The sequence below is a fragment of the Pogonomyrmex barbatus genome, unplaced genomic scaffold, assembly GCF_055798465.1.
Source record: "Pogonomyrmex barbatus isolate J1 unplaced genomic scaffold, ASM5579846v1 scaffold2, whole genome shotgun sequence".
In the NCBI taxonomy this organism is placed as follows: Eukaryota; Metazoa; Arthropoda; class Insecta; order Hymenoptera; family Formicidae; genus Pogonomyrmex; species Pogonomyrmex barbatus.
The window spans coordinates 18066971-18083933 of NW_028297116.1; the positions used below are offsets into that span (position 1 = coordinate 18066971).

A 16963-nucleotide genomic window follows, 5' to 3' on the forward strand; every position below is an offset into this window, starting at 1 on the left:
TTCTCGCACGCACGTAAGCACGCACACGCGATCACGCCGGTGCACGGTGCGCATACACGTGCACGCGCGTACGTACGTACGTATATATACGTGACGGACGTATACACGTGTGCACACTCTCGCATATACACGTGGACGCATACACGTACGTATATACGTACACACACGCGCACGTTTCGCCTGAGCCATCGCTCTGAGCCCTCGCAGAATCTCGCCCAACCCCGGCTCTCTCGCCCACCCCCTCGACAATTCTCCATCCCCCTGATAAGCGTCCGCGTCCTTCCCCCTTTCCCCGCCGTCCCCTCGCTCACCCGCTCGCACCCTCTCGTCGTCTCGTCTCTCTCTCTCTCTCTCTCTCTCTCTCTCTCTCTCTCTCTCTCTCTCTCTCTCACCCCGAAGCTGTCCTCTCCCGGCACGAACATCCCCCTTGCCTCGTCGGCCCCGTCTCCTCTTCTCGTCCTCCTGCTCGCCCCGTTTCGTCCCTCTCGCCCTCGTCCACCTTCACCGCCGTTCTCCACCTAACCTAGCGCAGCATCCGCGTTCTGGAGCTGCTCTCGCAGCTCTCGTAATCGCATTTGACGTCGCTACGTTTTTGTTTCAGAGCAGTACGTGACGCTTCCGCCCGTGAGGGCTCTTGGCAAAACACGCGAGGGAGGAAAAAAGAAGAAGACGCCGATGGAGAGGGAGAGAAATAATGTGTGTATGTCTGTGCGTGTATATATGTGCAAGATAGATAGGGAAAGAGAAAGAGGAGAAAGGAGAGGAAGAGAAAGAGCGGAGGAGTAAGTAAGGAGGAGGGCACGAAAACGACGAGAAAGAGGAACGGACGCGCGAACGTCCGGAAGGGGGGTTAGCAGGTAGGTTGGGGGTGCATGTCGAGGATCGAGAGATCGAATAGGAGACCGTCCCCTTGATCATCTCTCCGCTCGGATACAGCGAGGACGAAGCAGCTAAGAAAGGAACTCTCTCCTCTACTGTTTTTTCAAGCGTCGTAATTTTTGCTGATATTTCTTGGCATCGTTTATTCCCTTTGCTAGCGCTATTGCGGATCTCGCGCTCTCTCGACTGATTCTACGTTCGAGATGAAGTGCTTGATGATGGAAAGCTCGTGAAATCTAGTCGCACTATCTAGTCCCTCTATCGTTTCTTACAAAGAACCGACGAGGAATGGGGTCATCTGAAATCAACAGTAATGAATTAAATTCGCATTAGTCAAGATCACAATGTCGAGAGACGTTGTTTGATATCGATGTTTCTTATTATTAAATTATTTCTGTAAAATATTTTTTTTTAAATTATCTCTCTCTCTCTTTTATTATATACACGCATATATAGATATATCTGGAATAATTCCCTTTTATTTAATTCTCTTTTCAGCTTTTCAGAAGCTAATTTATGAAAAAATGGCGCCTGTTTTAATGTAAATGGATAACAAAATTTGGCTTTCCAATTAATTACATTTCAGCAGAAATTTATACTAAAGATAATTTTATTATGATATTTAACGTCAAGGATTTAAACTTTGTAACACATTAATGCTTTTTTAATACATTTTTCATTTAAATAATATCGATTACAAATAAATGATAATATTTATAGATGAAAGAATATTTGATTCTATTTTTATATATAATTCTAAATTATATTTTGAACTATAAGAAGATAAGAAACTTTTCGAAGATATCTAAAGAAAAGATATTTTCCTGTGTATATATTACGAGTACAAGCATCATTATTTATGTAGATACTAAATTTTGTTGCTTATGCAGAAACGTTGTATTTAAAAAGTGACTTCCAAAAAGCGATTAAGCCAAATGATGCAATCAAAAAACGAGGAAGTCGAACAATCAACCGATCACACCTACGGCCGTTTTACACGTGACAGGCGGGGTAACATTTAAATCGGACAAAAGTCTCCCTTACGCACAAGTCGGCCGACACGTGCTTGCCAATTTGTCGGTCGCACGTGTCATCGGTGAAACCACGTCAAAATATTGCACTCGATCTGAATAGGCCAATTACTAGGCTGAGTAACCCAAAAACACACCCACACTTCACACGACGAAGATCTTCTTGAAGTGGGTATCGTTTTAATTTCCAAACCTTGCGTCAATTTCTTCACGTTTGTGTCGTGCAATTCTAAGTCTCTTTACGCTTGATGGGAGATATCTCTATTTAAGAATATACTTTCTTGCGAATTTCACCTCATTTTCTTGCAATCGCGCGGTGTCTGTACAGCTTTGCAGGACGATGGCGATGGCGCGGATCCAAGCGAAGTGTGCAATGCCAACGAATTCGGAGTCGCGCCCTTTGTTGGGCGTTGTACAAAGGGAAAAGTTTTACGCCGGTAGCTTGGCAATTCCGTCTCTTTCAATTCCTCCAAAACAGAACGCCCACGGCGCGTGTCGACACTTTCGAAGGCCATAATTTTCTCGACGACGCTTAAAACTCAGGCAAAGCGGGCCAATTCAAGACCGCGGGACGAGGCCCCTTTGAGGTTTCTATCATTGTTGGCGCAATAATTCGCTTTAACGGCCCGTTCCCATGGCTCGCGGGTCACTTCCTCCATTGTATTTATTAGTGCTCTCTTTTGTTTGCCGTACATTTTTACAACAAGTCTTCACAAAGTCTTTGGCAAATTACAAAGGAATACAGATAAACTATATAAAAGACATCACGGATATCACGGAGAAAAATATTTTAATTAACGTCTATAATTATTCTATTTTTCATCAAACAATTTTATATATTTCTTGTATATCTTAACATATTCTTTTTTTCTAAGTAATTTTTAGACAAATGTTAAAATATTGTATTTAATTTAAACTTTTTATTCTTATATTGTCTTAATTTCTATAAATATTTAACAATATTTCCACTTGCAATTCTATTGTTCTTATTTCTAGATAGTAAAAGACTTTAACAAAAAATAAAAAGAGACAACGGAGTTTTTATAATATTAAGAATTTTAAATAATTCGTAAAGCTTTTCTATCAAATTTCAGGGAGATTTTGATAAATTAAAATATAACTTTGTTTTTTTATGAAAGTCTAAATGCTGTTTCTTCTTGTAAGTTATAATTTTTTAATATATTGTATATTTTTTTACTTGTAAAATTTTATATAAAAATTTTATAAAAAAATTTTATATAAAATTTTTTTTATTTAATAAAAATTATAAAAAAATTACAAAATTAAATAAAATTTGTTTTAAACTGCGGAAACGTACCGATTTTTTAACGTTTTATGTAACTTTCATTTATATCATGTAACTTTAATCTCATACAATGACTTAAATTTACATGCTGTATATCCACGTAAGACTAAACATTATTTTTTAAATGACTAAAGAAAAGAATTAATTAATAGAAAAATAATGTTTTATGTTTAAAATATGTGTATAAAAATTGTAATGCAATGTAACGATTATTTATCGTAGTGTACATGAGCTGAGAGTAGGGGAAGATGGACGGAGGTAAAGTACTCGATAATTTCATCCCTTCATAATGCAGGCGTGCATCTCGTTGCACGCGAATGGTCGCTCTGGCGTCGGCTACGAATTCCACGTGGATTTCTATGTAACGTCAAACCACTGTTTGTATACGACCACCGTCTGATCGATCTAATTCGCAAAGGGTAGATCATCGAGATTAGATTTTATGAAGCACCAGCCTTTCGTCGCACCGACCATATGCATGTTATACTTTGCAAGGGTAGCTAGCGGCACCCCGATGACTTGCAAGTAGGATTAAAAATTAAAGACGTCGACTTTGGATGCGAGCACATTATAATGAATTTTTAAATCATGCAATGCAAGCCGATAGACCTTAGGTAATTCATCTAAAAATAGAAAAAAGAAGAGTTAAAGATGAAAAACAACAAAGTTTCTCAAAATAAGTGTTGAAATCTATTAAATCTATTCTATTTAAAAATTTATAATAATTTATCTCTTCGCATGCATGGAGAAAGAATTGAGCATATTTTCAATTATAAGTCACTATTGACATACTGTTTACTGCATAAAAGATACTTCTATCTTTAAATTATTGTATCCTTTTTTTATTAAAAAAAAATCTAGCTATATAAGATTTACTTTTTAATTAATTGCACAGCGACATGTAACCGTGATGAATGAATACTAAAAAATTAATTCAAAGTGACTTAGATACATTCGTGATATATTCTTAATGGAAAATTTTTTTATTAACGTTTGAAATCAGATACCAGCGATATCAGCGATATTCTTTGCCCATATGGGAAAACCGCCCACTAATGGACACATGTGTATACGTACACACACACACACACACACACACACACACACACACACACACACACACACACACACACACACACACACACACACACACACACACACACACACACACACACACACACACACACACACACACACACACACACACACACACACACACACATATATATATATATACAATCATACAATCATAAAGCTATATGTAATTATGTTATATAATACATAAAAATATATACGTATATTACATACATACATATTTTTTTCGTACGTTTTTAGAAAAATATGATATTATTATCGATTCATGAAAAATTGTAATCACAGATATAAAACAATAACATATAGAAGTGTGATGAATGTAAAATTTATTACACTGCATATTTGCAATGTTTTTGCATATATCATATTTTTAGCGGCGCGCGTGTAATAAATCACTAACCGGAGGAAATATATGTTACCTTATTTCTTAATTTCTAATAATAGATATTGCATATATAGAGTTATATATACAAATAAATATGATAAATATATAAGTATTACTGATAAGAATTCATAAGAGAAAAGAATGATGACATAAAGATACGATTATAAAAGCTAAAATATAACAAGAAATAAAAGTAGCACAATCGTGAAATAATTTCTTTTACTAGACTTTATTTTATTATATTTTTTATATATTATAATATATATTATATATTACAAGTGAGCTTTGAGTTTCTTAATATTTTATTCAGAATTATTTTATTATTAAAAATTAAAATATTATTCGAATGAATGTCAAACTAGAGATAGAGCAAGTTATGCAGATTATTTCGATATTGAACTTTAATGCTAATTAAGTACTTTTATTTGGAAATTTTTTGAAAGGCGAAAATAAAATTCTTATTTAACAATTTAATTGCATATTATGATATAGCCCAAATTTTATTTTTTTTTTATACAATTTTTTTCGTATTCTTTAAGAAATGTTTTATTAATTTTTTCATTTCTTTTTAGAACTTAAGAGATTTACACTAGAAAGAATATTTGATAGAAAATATTCAAGAATGAATCTATTCGTAAACGTTGCTGAAGTCGAGAGTCGTTGCGAGAATTGTCGCAGAATATAATGTTCCCTATATTCCATTCTGAAGTACAATCTTTGGAACTTTGATATCGTTCCTTAGCGGGGTAGTTTATTCGCGGCTAGTGTGACAGATTTCGACCACGCCCTGCCGATATGGTACCCCTATGCCCAGCCACCCTTGGATCCACTGACAACACATCGAAAATTTACTGGCTTTGATCTGAACGCGACGACTTTTCCGGTACTGCATGTTTCCATTGGAAACTCTTAATAAGTACAACCAAATGACATATCATTAGTTAGAAAGAATGTCAGATTGGATACTCATGTACGCATCCATGCATGTAATTGTGGAAGTCATTGTGTAAAACAATTAAACAGAAAATACGTATTTACTAATTACGCAATTTCGATTTTCGTTGATTTCCATCAATTTCGTTTGTCATCTTTTAATATCATCGTTAAATAATCAAATAAAATTATACCATTGTATTTATTGTATATTTTTATTTTATAAATTGGAAAATATAATGATCTTTTTAGATACATTAGATACAGAGAAAAGAGACAGTTACCGTTTTACATTCTCAAATAAGTATTGAAACTGATAAATCTTGATAAGTTTAGTGATAAAAACTAATAAAAAATATTTTCCAAGTTTGTTCACGGCAATGTACAAAATTTACTGATCTCAATTTTAACAATTGCATATCTCTGGCAAATTTATTCTTTTCGCTTTCGATTGTTTCACTGCTTTACAGTAATTAAACGTAGCTATAAATTGAGATTACTTATAAATATATGTAATGTTACTCTTTTAGATAAAAATTTTTCAGAGAATTTCGTTCGCTCCCATTTTTTTTCCCACGATTTTTTTTTAGATCGCGGAGTGCTTGTTTATCTTGTTTTGACCAGGCCGCGCAATGTCGGTGGCCCAGTTTCTGGGGAGCCAGCAAATTGACTTTTGCCAGTTCAATGAAAACGGCGGCCAAGCCTTTGAAAGCGCGCCGCGCAACTTCTGAGACTCTCCGAATGAGCTCTCGAAACTTTACATTTCTTCGTTGCGCTCCCTTTTCGCCGCTCCGTTCGATCCCGCGTTGCGGGGCTCATCGATCTCCCTCGACGCGGTCGAGGAAATCCTCTCTTGGCCCCGTCGTCTCGCCGGGGAGACGCCTCGAGGAGGTCGCAAGGACGAAGGACTCGCGGAAAATCGAAGAGCAAGGAGACACGGTTCTGTGTTTGACGCGGGCGCGCATATTCCGTCGCGCTCGCGAGAAAAGAAAATGCGCGCTGCAAAAAGAAGAGGCAAAAAAAAAAAGAAAGAAAACAGAGGAGAAAAAAAAAGGAAAGAGAGCGGAAAAGAGAAAAAAGAAAGAAGAAAAAATAAAACAAGACGAGAGTGGAGGAAAGCAGAAACGTACAAAGGCGCGCGCGAGACGACGGGGGACTTAGAAATGATATCCACCGTGAGACAAAGTAAAGGTAGCTCCGGCGCAAAGAAAGCCAGAAATGAAAATGGAAATGCCGACAGCTATGACGATGCAAATCGCGAAGGGACGCCGGAACGAGAATGAGAACGTGGCGAGCGCTCAAGCAGAATAGATGATCCATGCTGCTCAGCATAATTGGCGCATCTAAGAGTTTTATTCTCTTACTAACGACCAGTTTCCTGTTAATTTTAAGGGTGCAATTAAGTTAAATTTTGGGGATTATAAGGGTTAATAATGCAACGATTGTGCGAACATCTCGCACAAATTTCACAAATTAGTGAATTAAGAGTAATATTAATGTAAAAATTTTAATAGCATAAAAATGTATAAACTATCTTGTTATAGATCCGAGATGTTTAGATATACATAGATAAATGTTCGAAACGACAAGTATAATTGAATCTCTCTCTTTCAATAAATAAAAATTTGTTATTGAAAGAATCCAGAAGGATTTAAAAAATAGAATTAGCAATCGTCGGGTCTTACAAAGCCAAAACTGCCAAAACTACGCGGGCAGGCGATTTCGACGAAATCTCGAAAAAGGGAGGAAATCAAGAAACGCAATCTACCGCGGCCCGACGCAAAAAAAGGAAGAGGAAAAAAAAAAAGCGGGACGTGCGGCGGTGTGAAAGGGTCGGGGTGGCGTGGAAGATAGAGAGCGAAGCCCGAGTCTCCAAATTACAAATCCTCCGAAAAAGCCGGGCGCGAGATACACAAAGACATTTAGCGCCGAGCCGAATGCATCTCACGGCGCAAACGATGCGCCACCGCCGCGCGGCGCGGCTATATACGCGCGGCACGCAGGTGGGTCACAGGCGTGGGTGTACATTACAATCAAATCCCCGAAAAAGGGGGGGGGGGAAAGAATTAAAAAAGCTATCTGCCGCGAGATAATAAAAACGAAGACGAGAGCTCCGCGCGCGCGTGTGGAGGAAAAGGGGCATCGCGAAGAGAGAAAAAGGCGGAGAGAGAAGGAGAGCAAAATAGCGTTCGATAGAACGAGAGAGGAGAGAGAAAGAGAGATGGGTAAAGATAGAGAGAGAAAGAGAGAAGAAGAGGAAAGGAAAGAGAAAGAGAGAGAGAGGGGGGGAGAGAGAGGGGGGAGAGAGAGAGAGAGAAAGGACAGACGGAGGATCGAGAGTGGGAAGAGAACGACGATGACGAGGTCGGGGGATGGCGAGCGGGATCTCCTACGCCATATCCTCCCCTACGCGCGTATTGGTGACTGGGATGAAGCGTGTGCGTGGTCGGAAAAGCGCTACACGCTGGTAGCCCCGGAAAGAAAATCGCTCGCAGGCTATTTTCCGGAGGAATTTTTATTGGTACGTGCGCCATGTTGGCGGCGACGTGGGGTTGCCGCGGGCATCCCGACAATCCCCGCTATTGGTCGTCGCCCGGGCGACGTATCCTTCGTCGGACCAATCCAGCGCGTCCGCCAAGCTCTTCGCACCCTCGCGTTGTCGGGGGTAGCAGTGGTGACGGCGACGGCGCGCGGGGGCAGAAATCGGGGGCCGGGGGCACGGGAGATAGCGACCGGTTACGAGCAACAAACCCCTACCACGAGCGACGACGACGGCTGAGAGGCAGGCAGGCAACCCCCTCGTACGCGTACACTGCTCACTCACCCCCGCGCGGAGTCACCGGGATAACTGCATTTCGCGGACAGAATCCCACAAGAACTCACGGCGAGCAGTCGCCCCCTCTGACTCGCTCTCCGCTCTTGTCGTCTCCGGGTTTTCCCACCGCGTTGTCCTTCGCAGGAAGGAAGGAAAGAAGAAAGGAAGGAAGGACGGAAGGGCGCGTCGTGCACGTCATCCTCGTCGTCCTCGTCCTCGTCGTCGTCGACGTTGTCATCGTTCTCGTCGTCGTCGTCTTCGTTGTGGTCGTCGCCGTCGTCGTCCCGCGGTGCGCGCCATTTCCTCATACCGAACTATTTCTCGCCAATTACTTCGATATTCGTATTTTCAAGGCCAGCTGATCGTGGATACGCGTCGGCGAAACGAACCCTGCCTCCCTCACGGGGATCCGCGCGCCCTTCTAATTGGATCGACGACATAATCAGATTTGAATCGCGGTCGAATTCTAGAGTCGTGTCGATCACCCGTTGCGACTCGCGTATTCACAGATCTTGTAACTGATCTCGTGTATTTTGTCTTGATTATTCACGTACGTGTTATATCCAAAGAAACTGGCAGACTTTTGAGTAATAAAAAGCAACGAAGGAAAATTGGAGGAAGAAAAGCGTGTTTTCAATTTGAGATTTTACACGTGTGTCTTCGAATTGGATTTCTTCACAGAACAGTTTTCGAAGAGATTGCCGCTGATATTTTTCAAAAGGAAATACGAAGAGGAGGATCACGTACCTTAAGTGAACTCTGAAGAAACGCGTGTCTACGTTTATTGAAAGTGCAACAGAACTGCAATTGTTGAGAAAGCACATAGTTTTGAAGTTTATCTGGACTAATTATTCCCTGTTAGTAAATAACCTCTGACATAGATGTCCATTTTGTTAAATGCGAAATGGACCGCCAGTTGGATCTGGACTAAGTTGTTACTAGCAGATAAAAATAACTGTTGTGAGAATCCATTGCTGCCTGTAAGTTTTTACGAGGGTTGATTATATCGTGGCGAAATTAATATTGATAATTAAGTCTCTGAGATATATTTCTGATAATTGAAGACTATTAAGATTGGATCAATAGTTGGAATAGTCGTCGACTAATCTAACGCTAATTCAACGAACAATATTTTTCATATTTAATCAAATTTGATTCAATTCTTTCAAACTAGTGGACAAATGGATGTTGCTCCAATACTTGTCACTCGATAATATTTAAAATAAGCATCGTTCAAATCAACTTTCATCGATAGTAATAACAAAAGTGCGTGACGCACAAGTGTTCCAAGGAGGATGTTTAAGAAAAAGGAGATATCTAGAGTCATCCAACTGGACTACTCGTAAACGTAACAACAGCCCAAACGAGCATATACCTTTCCTTTTAACGAGCTGTTTTAATCCGGAAAGTGAATTGAATTGGAAACAACAAGACAAGAGAGGTGAATTGCAGGAAGTAGACTTTTTCGCGAGTCGTGAGCCCAGCCCTTCGTTAAAGTCACCGTCTCCGCGAAGGATATACGAGTCTCCGTATCCAACGAAGTTCTCCCGGATCGTTTTCCTCAGGATCACGGTGCGTTGATACTCAAAGGAGAATAACACAGTGCGTATCCACAGGGCAGACGCGGCGCGCCCTCATCGTAGACTCGCGTCGGAAGATGTCTTCGTAGGTAGTCGAGTGCTCGCTCAGGTTTCCAGCTACGCGCTACCTCGACCAGGTCACCCCGGCATCACCCTGGCTAACGACTTGTCCGGAGGTACCGGGGGTCCCGGTGCGGGCGGCGTCGGTTCCGTCGGTGGTACCTCCGTCGGCGGCGGCGGCGGCAGCGGCGGTGGCGGCGGCGGCTCGTCTCTGCCGACGACCGCCCTCAGCCTCGACCACCAGCAGTTCAACATATTTCCGGCGATCTTCAGCCGTCAGCTCAACTTTTCCGCGGCGGCTGCTGCCAATTGCGGCCAGAACAAGCTGATGGACGAGCTCAGGCCGAATCTGGGTCTGCTCGGTGTCGGCCTGGTTGAGAACGACAGCTTCCATCTGAATCACAATCAGGAGAAGAGGAAGTGCAGCAGCGCCAGCTCGAATGAGCAGGACTTCGGCCTGTACGGGGTGCACCAGGGTCTCGAGGCGAGCCCGCCGACGCCCGCCGCGACGCCCGGTAGAAGCAGCGTCGGGGCCACCACCACTGTCGGTGAGATCTATATATCATTTTGCTTTGCCGTAAAACCACTCTTTCATATCTTGCGTTATTATTTAACATTAATAAAAGAAATAAAATTATGGTTATACAAACGTAGTTACGAATTCCAACTTAAAATAATCGGAATGTTGAATAATATCTCTTTCACTGTTAATTGGAACTAGAAACAATGGTAATTTTTCTCATAGAATTCATATTTATTACGATATTTGTTGTCTCTATTGTTTCTGGCGTATATATGATTTTGCAAAAAAAGTTGTATTGGCGATATTCAAGCGGTGTATGTAATTTTTCTAAGGATTATTAATAATGCTTTATAATAAAAAGAACTGAAAAGAGATTTTTTTCAATGCTTTTTGATATGTAGATGGCAATGTTTTTTTAAAAAAATTAAGCAGAGAAAATTAAGCAGATCCAGTTTGGTAACTTTACATGCTTCTATAACTTTTGAGGTATCGCACTTTTATGCTATCGTTAGGAGAAAAATGGACATCGTGTCATCTCGAGATAGACGTATTTTCCGCTTGTTGAGCTTCGAGCACGCGTTCGCGCCGGCAACACAAGCCCGAAGTGTTGACAATGGTTCGGATGGACGAGACATATGGTGGTACCTGTTCTATGGACTATTATTATGTGCTAGTGGGGCTTAAGAGAGCTTAGCACCGAGGGTGCTGCTAATGGGGTGGGTTCGAAACGTCGGATTGAACGCGTGACAAGTCTTGCGCCTGGTTTCAACGATTCGATAGACTCGGAATCGAGATCGAATGAAAGGACTCATCTCCAATTTCCTCGCATTTCTGCCGATAAAAGAGTTGTGACGCTCATATTTCATAATGTGCGCACTTTAATATGACCGAATCGGTTTGCACTTCTTAATTCTGAAATAAAATTATCAGATTGTTCAAAACAATTACAAAGACAATAGTTATTATATGTAAGCATAAGTTACTTTCAATTTTAACTAATTAGAGAAGCATTTTATATATATTAAATAATTTCTACTTAATGCATACTGTTACTAAAAATATACTGTTATTTTATAGAATGCGAGGTAAAATAAAATAAAATGTTAGATAAAGGAATTGAATGCTTTCAATAAGACTATTATATTTTTATCGACTTTTTAATTATTAATTAATTTATACCATTTATAGTAATTAATAATTAAAATATGAGCTTTATATAGACACATATAACGAATTCTAATATGTATTTCATTTCTATATGAAAGATTTGATGTTCGATAAATAACAGAGTTCAACAGGTCGATTGTAACACCGTTAGAGCTTTTTCGGTCTTATTATATCCGAAAATGAATTTCGTACGATAGTACGATAGTACACTCCGATCTGTAAACAGCGATATCCTACGCTCCGTCGCACCCTTCAAGGTCAGGGTTTCCGGAAACGAAATGAGACTACCGCGAGATTCTCATGCAAATGAAAATCCGACAGTCGCTTCGCGACGAGAGAAAAAGAGGTGGCGGAATAAAACGAGGACGGGGCGGCGGTGGAGGGAAAAATTAATGTCGTTAACCCCCTCGCGCGTTCTCTCGGGTATTAAAAGTACTCGAGCGACGGTCTTCCGGCGCGCGTTTCCCGTGTCCTCCTTAAAACAGGAGCGTTCACTTCCTGTCGAGTGACCTATAACATTATCGGGCTGCAATTGCGATTGCACTTAGAAAAAAACATATTTGTTTCGCGCGTTTAATTTCTTTATACGCATTATTAATAATATTACGATTTATAATTTTCAACTGCTATAGAAAAAGTTTTCATTTAAACCTGATAAAAATTTTTATGGAAGAAAGTCGATGAAAGTTGTTATTATGGCTATTCTTCAACTTTTCAAGTTTAACGTTCTTGATAACTAAATTGCAAATTAAAATCATTTTAAAGTAAGTACGTAAAATTAAATAAAAAATAAAATTTCTCTATTTATTTTCTGTCTCTTTCAAAGCTCTCTTTGAAGTTGAAGATCTTTCCATGAGAAGAAATTCGAGATCATTTGTAACTCAAATTAACCTTTGATTTTGCTATTTTTTTTACATTAATTATAGTAATTACATTCTGTGTAAAAATATTATTATAAATTTAAAATTTAACTTATCATAAACATACACAATAAAACCTAATTTCAAATATTTCGATGGCAACTACCGTTTACTGCTACTTTTTATTTGTTGTTTGTTTATTTAAATATTTTATTAATTCTATCAATTTTTATAAGTTGAGATACTATTTCGTTAATAATTTAAAACTACATATTTCTTGCATATAAATATTGCGCAATTCCTATCCCAATCACTATTTTACACATCTTTGCCAGATTAGCTGCAAATATTAACTTTTAATACATGCACATCTACGAATAAAATATGCAATAAAATGAAAATAATATAAATAAAGTGGCGTGACATACAACATGAATCTTTCAAAGTCACCAATGTACGATAAATCTAAACTGTCATCCGAAGTTCATCGCAAAGAGAAATAAATCGGTAATATGTGCGAGATTCTATATGTGTATGATATTAAATTAAAAAATTAATATATATGCGTGTGCATCGAGTGAATTTTGGAAACATACGTATCACTTTTGATTGCTAATGAGGCCTAATGTGACAGCAGATGCCGACGGATGGCAACTGTAGGTCGGAGGCTACCGCGGTCCACATTACCAGTAATCCTGTAAATCGTGTCGTTCGTCGCGCGTGTCAGATCTCACGCGTTAAAATCACCGCTAATTACCCTCGACCCCCTGACCGTCTCCGAAATCTGCGGGGGCAGATGTTCGCCGCGCGGCGTCGCGCCACGCCACAATGCACCCTCGCACCACGTTCCTTTTTCGACGAGTCTTTCTCGAGTGCCGCTCGTCGAGATTGTCGGCGAACAGCTTGTAACTTTGCTCTTAACAAAGGGTTAACTCGGCTGCGAACGGCTGGACGGTTCATGCCTGACATTTTGTTGTCTCTACTCCAGTGTGCCCATCTCCCGATTGTGCGAGTTTATTCTGTGAGAAATTATATTTATAATTTATAAAACAATTTATAAAACATGAACTGAGCTTCTTTTTATTTATCAATTCTTTAATCAATTTGGAATTGAAGGATGAGAATCAATCTTAAATTGTTCTAGAAATAAAAACAAAAATATGAATATGTTATTGAATTATGTGATACTAGAACACTAAATGATAATCTCTGTAATTGAAAATTTTAATTTATTTTCTTAATTTGTAAATTTTTTAAGATGTATAAAAATTAAAAATTTGTATATATGTGTGTATATGTGTATGCGTGCGTGTGTGATTTTATAATATGATATTTTATTTTATTGTAATTTTTTCTTTTTATTTTGAAAAAAAATTGTAAAATTACTTTTAAAAAGATAATTATTTGTAACAAAAGATTTGCGAAGATAAAAATTATTTATGTAAAATATTAACAACAGTAAAATTCAAAGCAGGTTTAAAAAGATATTTTTTTTTCTTTTGATAGATTAATAAGATATTTCACATGTAAAATAAATATTTAAACATTTTTATTTATGACAGATATTTTTATGAAAAATTGTTTTTATAGAAAATTATTTTTATGTCAAGTTTCCAATTATGTTTTACTTGATGTTAATATCATATCGACCAGATAGCTATTACGGCAACGGTAATCTCGTGATTGTAATAATATCTATTATCCTTTTGATACACGTTTATGCTTTGTTTTTATAGCGTACTTGTTTTAATAAATGCAGTTTGCAAGAATATAATTTTTGAGCTGATTATTATGTCAAAGATGCAAAACTGACAACCGTGAATTGCCTATTTTCGACAATCGAAAACTCTGTAATTGCATAAAAACAGATTCACATCCCATAAATATTGAAACAGCAATGCGCAAACATATTTAACGAATCAAAATTTACAATTCAATAATAAACTTTTTGATTTCTTATATTAAATTAACAATATCAATATTTATAAGTTTGTGTTGATAATAGAAATCGAAGAATGTTATGTTTATAACCATATTTTTATATGTTTTATTAAATATATTATTTGGTTACGCTATTTTATATTATATACAAAATATATATAAAAGAATAGAGAGAGAAATATATATTGCCTTAATGGTCGACACTCCACTGTCATACATCGTGGATTAATGAGAAAAATTAATTTTGACATCATAAAGATCGTGAAAAACACTTTTTTGCCGATACCTTTTATGAGACATTAATTTTATTTCATATCATTTATGAAAATCTCGTTTCCGCCAAAAAAATTAGGACGAGCTTTTGGTTGCGTTAAAACGGAATATAATTTTAATGGAATAAAGTAATCTTTCTAATTTGCATTACCTCTTCCCGAATTTAATTAGGTGTTATGTATCATGAAATGTTCAGCAAAGTTCTCCTTAGTCTCTTTCTTTAATCTTTCTCCACTTTCTCGTATTGTATTGAATATAAATCTTGAAAAAAGACACTGTCTAGAATTTTTCATTTATATCTCGAAATATAAAAAAAAAATCTCGACATTTCGATATTTATGAAATACATGCTTTGAAGAAACTGCAGAGAATTAAATTTAGTCTTAGAGGAAATTCCTGGTTAGAAAGGGTAATAATAAAGTAAGAAAGAGCACGTCATGTGCAACCTTGTAAAATACGAGAGGATAGCCGTGGAAGCGGGTCGCACAGGGCCCTTCGCCTTCTTCGTTGAACTTGACCGAGTTTCTCCGTTCATCGGGTAACCGGGCAAGGTATGTAAAGTGGACAGCATTCATCCTTGAACATTGAATCAGCATGTAACATGATTAGGTCATTAACGCCCTAACCAAGTTAGCATAGTGCGAGGGACTTCGCTCGCCACGCTTACCCCGGGTCCGTGCGACCTGGTAGGTATCTACGTTCGTTCATAAAGCCGACGCCGCGACGCCGCGTCGCGCCGCGCCGCACCGCGCGGGCGACCAAGACGACGACGACGTCGACGACGGCGGTGGCGGCGGCGGCGGCGGTGGCGACGGCGGCGGCGGCGGCGGCGGCGGCGGACTTCTCGCGTTAGAAGTCGAAAGTTCGGCGGATCGCGTCTTCCGTGGAATATCGAATTTTCTCAACGATGAAAGGCATAATCGGCAAATCGAGTTTCGGCCATTTCGACGATATTTCGACGTCGCATTCCCGTTCCGACTCTTTACGTCATCTTTACGGGCAAACAATACGCATGTGGAGCCCGCCGGGGGGAGGGGGCAGGTGGAAAAGGATCGGCGGACGGATCCACGTGTAAAAAACGTTTACGCCCGGGTGTCGTTAACGGAGTTTGTTTATTACGTTGGGGTCTGGGAAAATGTCAGGGTAACTCGGTTTAGTCGCGAGAAAGAGTTCTCTCCCGTGCCGGTACTATTGCGCTTTTGCGGGCTACTTTTCATCAAAATGGATGATTGCGGAGTTATATCAAGTTTGTTTGCGAATTCGAGAATTTTCGAAAATTTATTTCGTGTTTCGTGTTATTTTAATGTTTTTTTTTAATTTATAGTTTACTTTAAAAAAAATATCATATTGCTTAAAAAGAGAGAAACATGAGTTAGAATAAATCCATCTATAATGCAAGATTAATCGTTTAGCGGAGTTACCTTAAAATATAAATAAAAATTTGTACACCTTTCGTCGTTATTACGATATCTAATCGACGTGCAATTTTGCTATTCAATATATTATTTGACCCACCACTAATACGCCATTAAAATAATTTCAAGCGCAATCGGCGGATAATTGAATTCGTGAAATGCGCGGAGTAATTACACACTCATACAAAATACAATTGAACAATTCAATGTTAATGATGTTGAAATTTATCTGACGTCATCGACGGGAAAATTATAACAGTTTAGCAGTAAAGCAAATACGATGATATATAAATCTATTTTTTGAAGAAATAGGAATAATTTTTGGGAGAAATAGAAGAGGAGAAAATGTTAAAGTCGCGTTTCTTTTTTCACAGGAGCCGAAGGCGCTTTTAAGAAGTTAAAGCCTGACCCTTGCGCCTCTAGTCCTCACATTGGTCACACACCTACCACAGCTAGCTGTCCAACCCCCGCCCGACGGCGACACAGGACTACCTTCACGCAGGTTGGTATTGCAGCAATATAATTATAATATATAAAAATTTTTAATTATTCTTATAATCGAATATATCTTTCTTCCATATATCGATAATTCTTTTCTTTTTCCATCAAAAGCGAGATTTCTTAGAAAAGCATTCTTCTGGTAGAGCCCTTTGATCGATAATGCCATTTTGATTACGTTCAATCTTTCGTACCACGTCCA

General features: G+C 38.6%; 1 protein-coding gene across 1 annotated transcript in view; it reads left to right on the forward strand.

The window, feature by feature from the left end:
* The first annotated feature begins 10279 nt into the window (after nucleotides 1-10279).
* The window catches only part of LOC105431135 (homeobox protein unc-42), a 24201-nt gene continuing 17517 nt past the window's right edge, over nucleotides 10280-16963 (forward strand). The window contains 2 exon segments of the mRNA XM_089076582.1: nucleotides 10280-10632; nucleotides 16638-16773. Of these exon segments, the coding sequence (XP_088932708.1) occupies nucleotides 10413-10632; nucleotides 16638-16773 (356 nt within the window). The 5' untranslated portion in view covers nucleotides 10280-10412.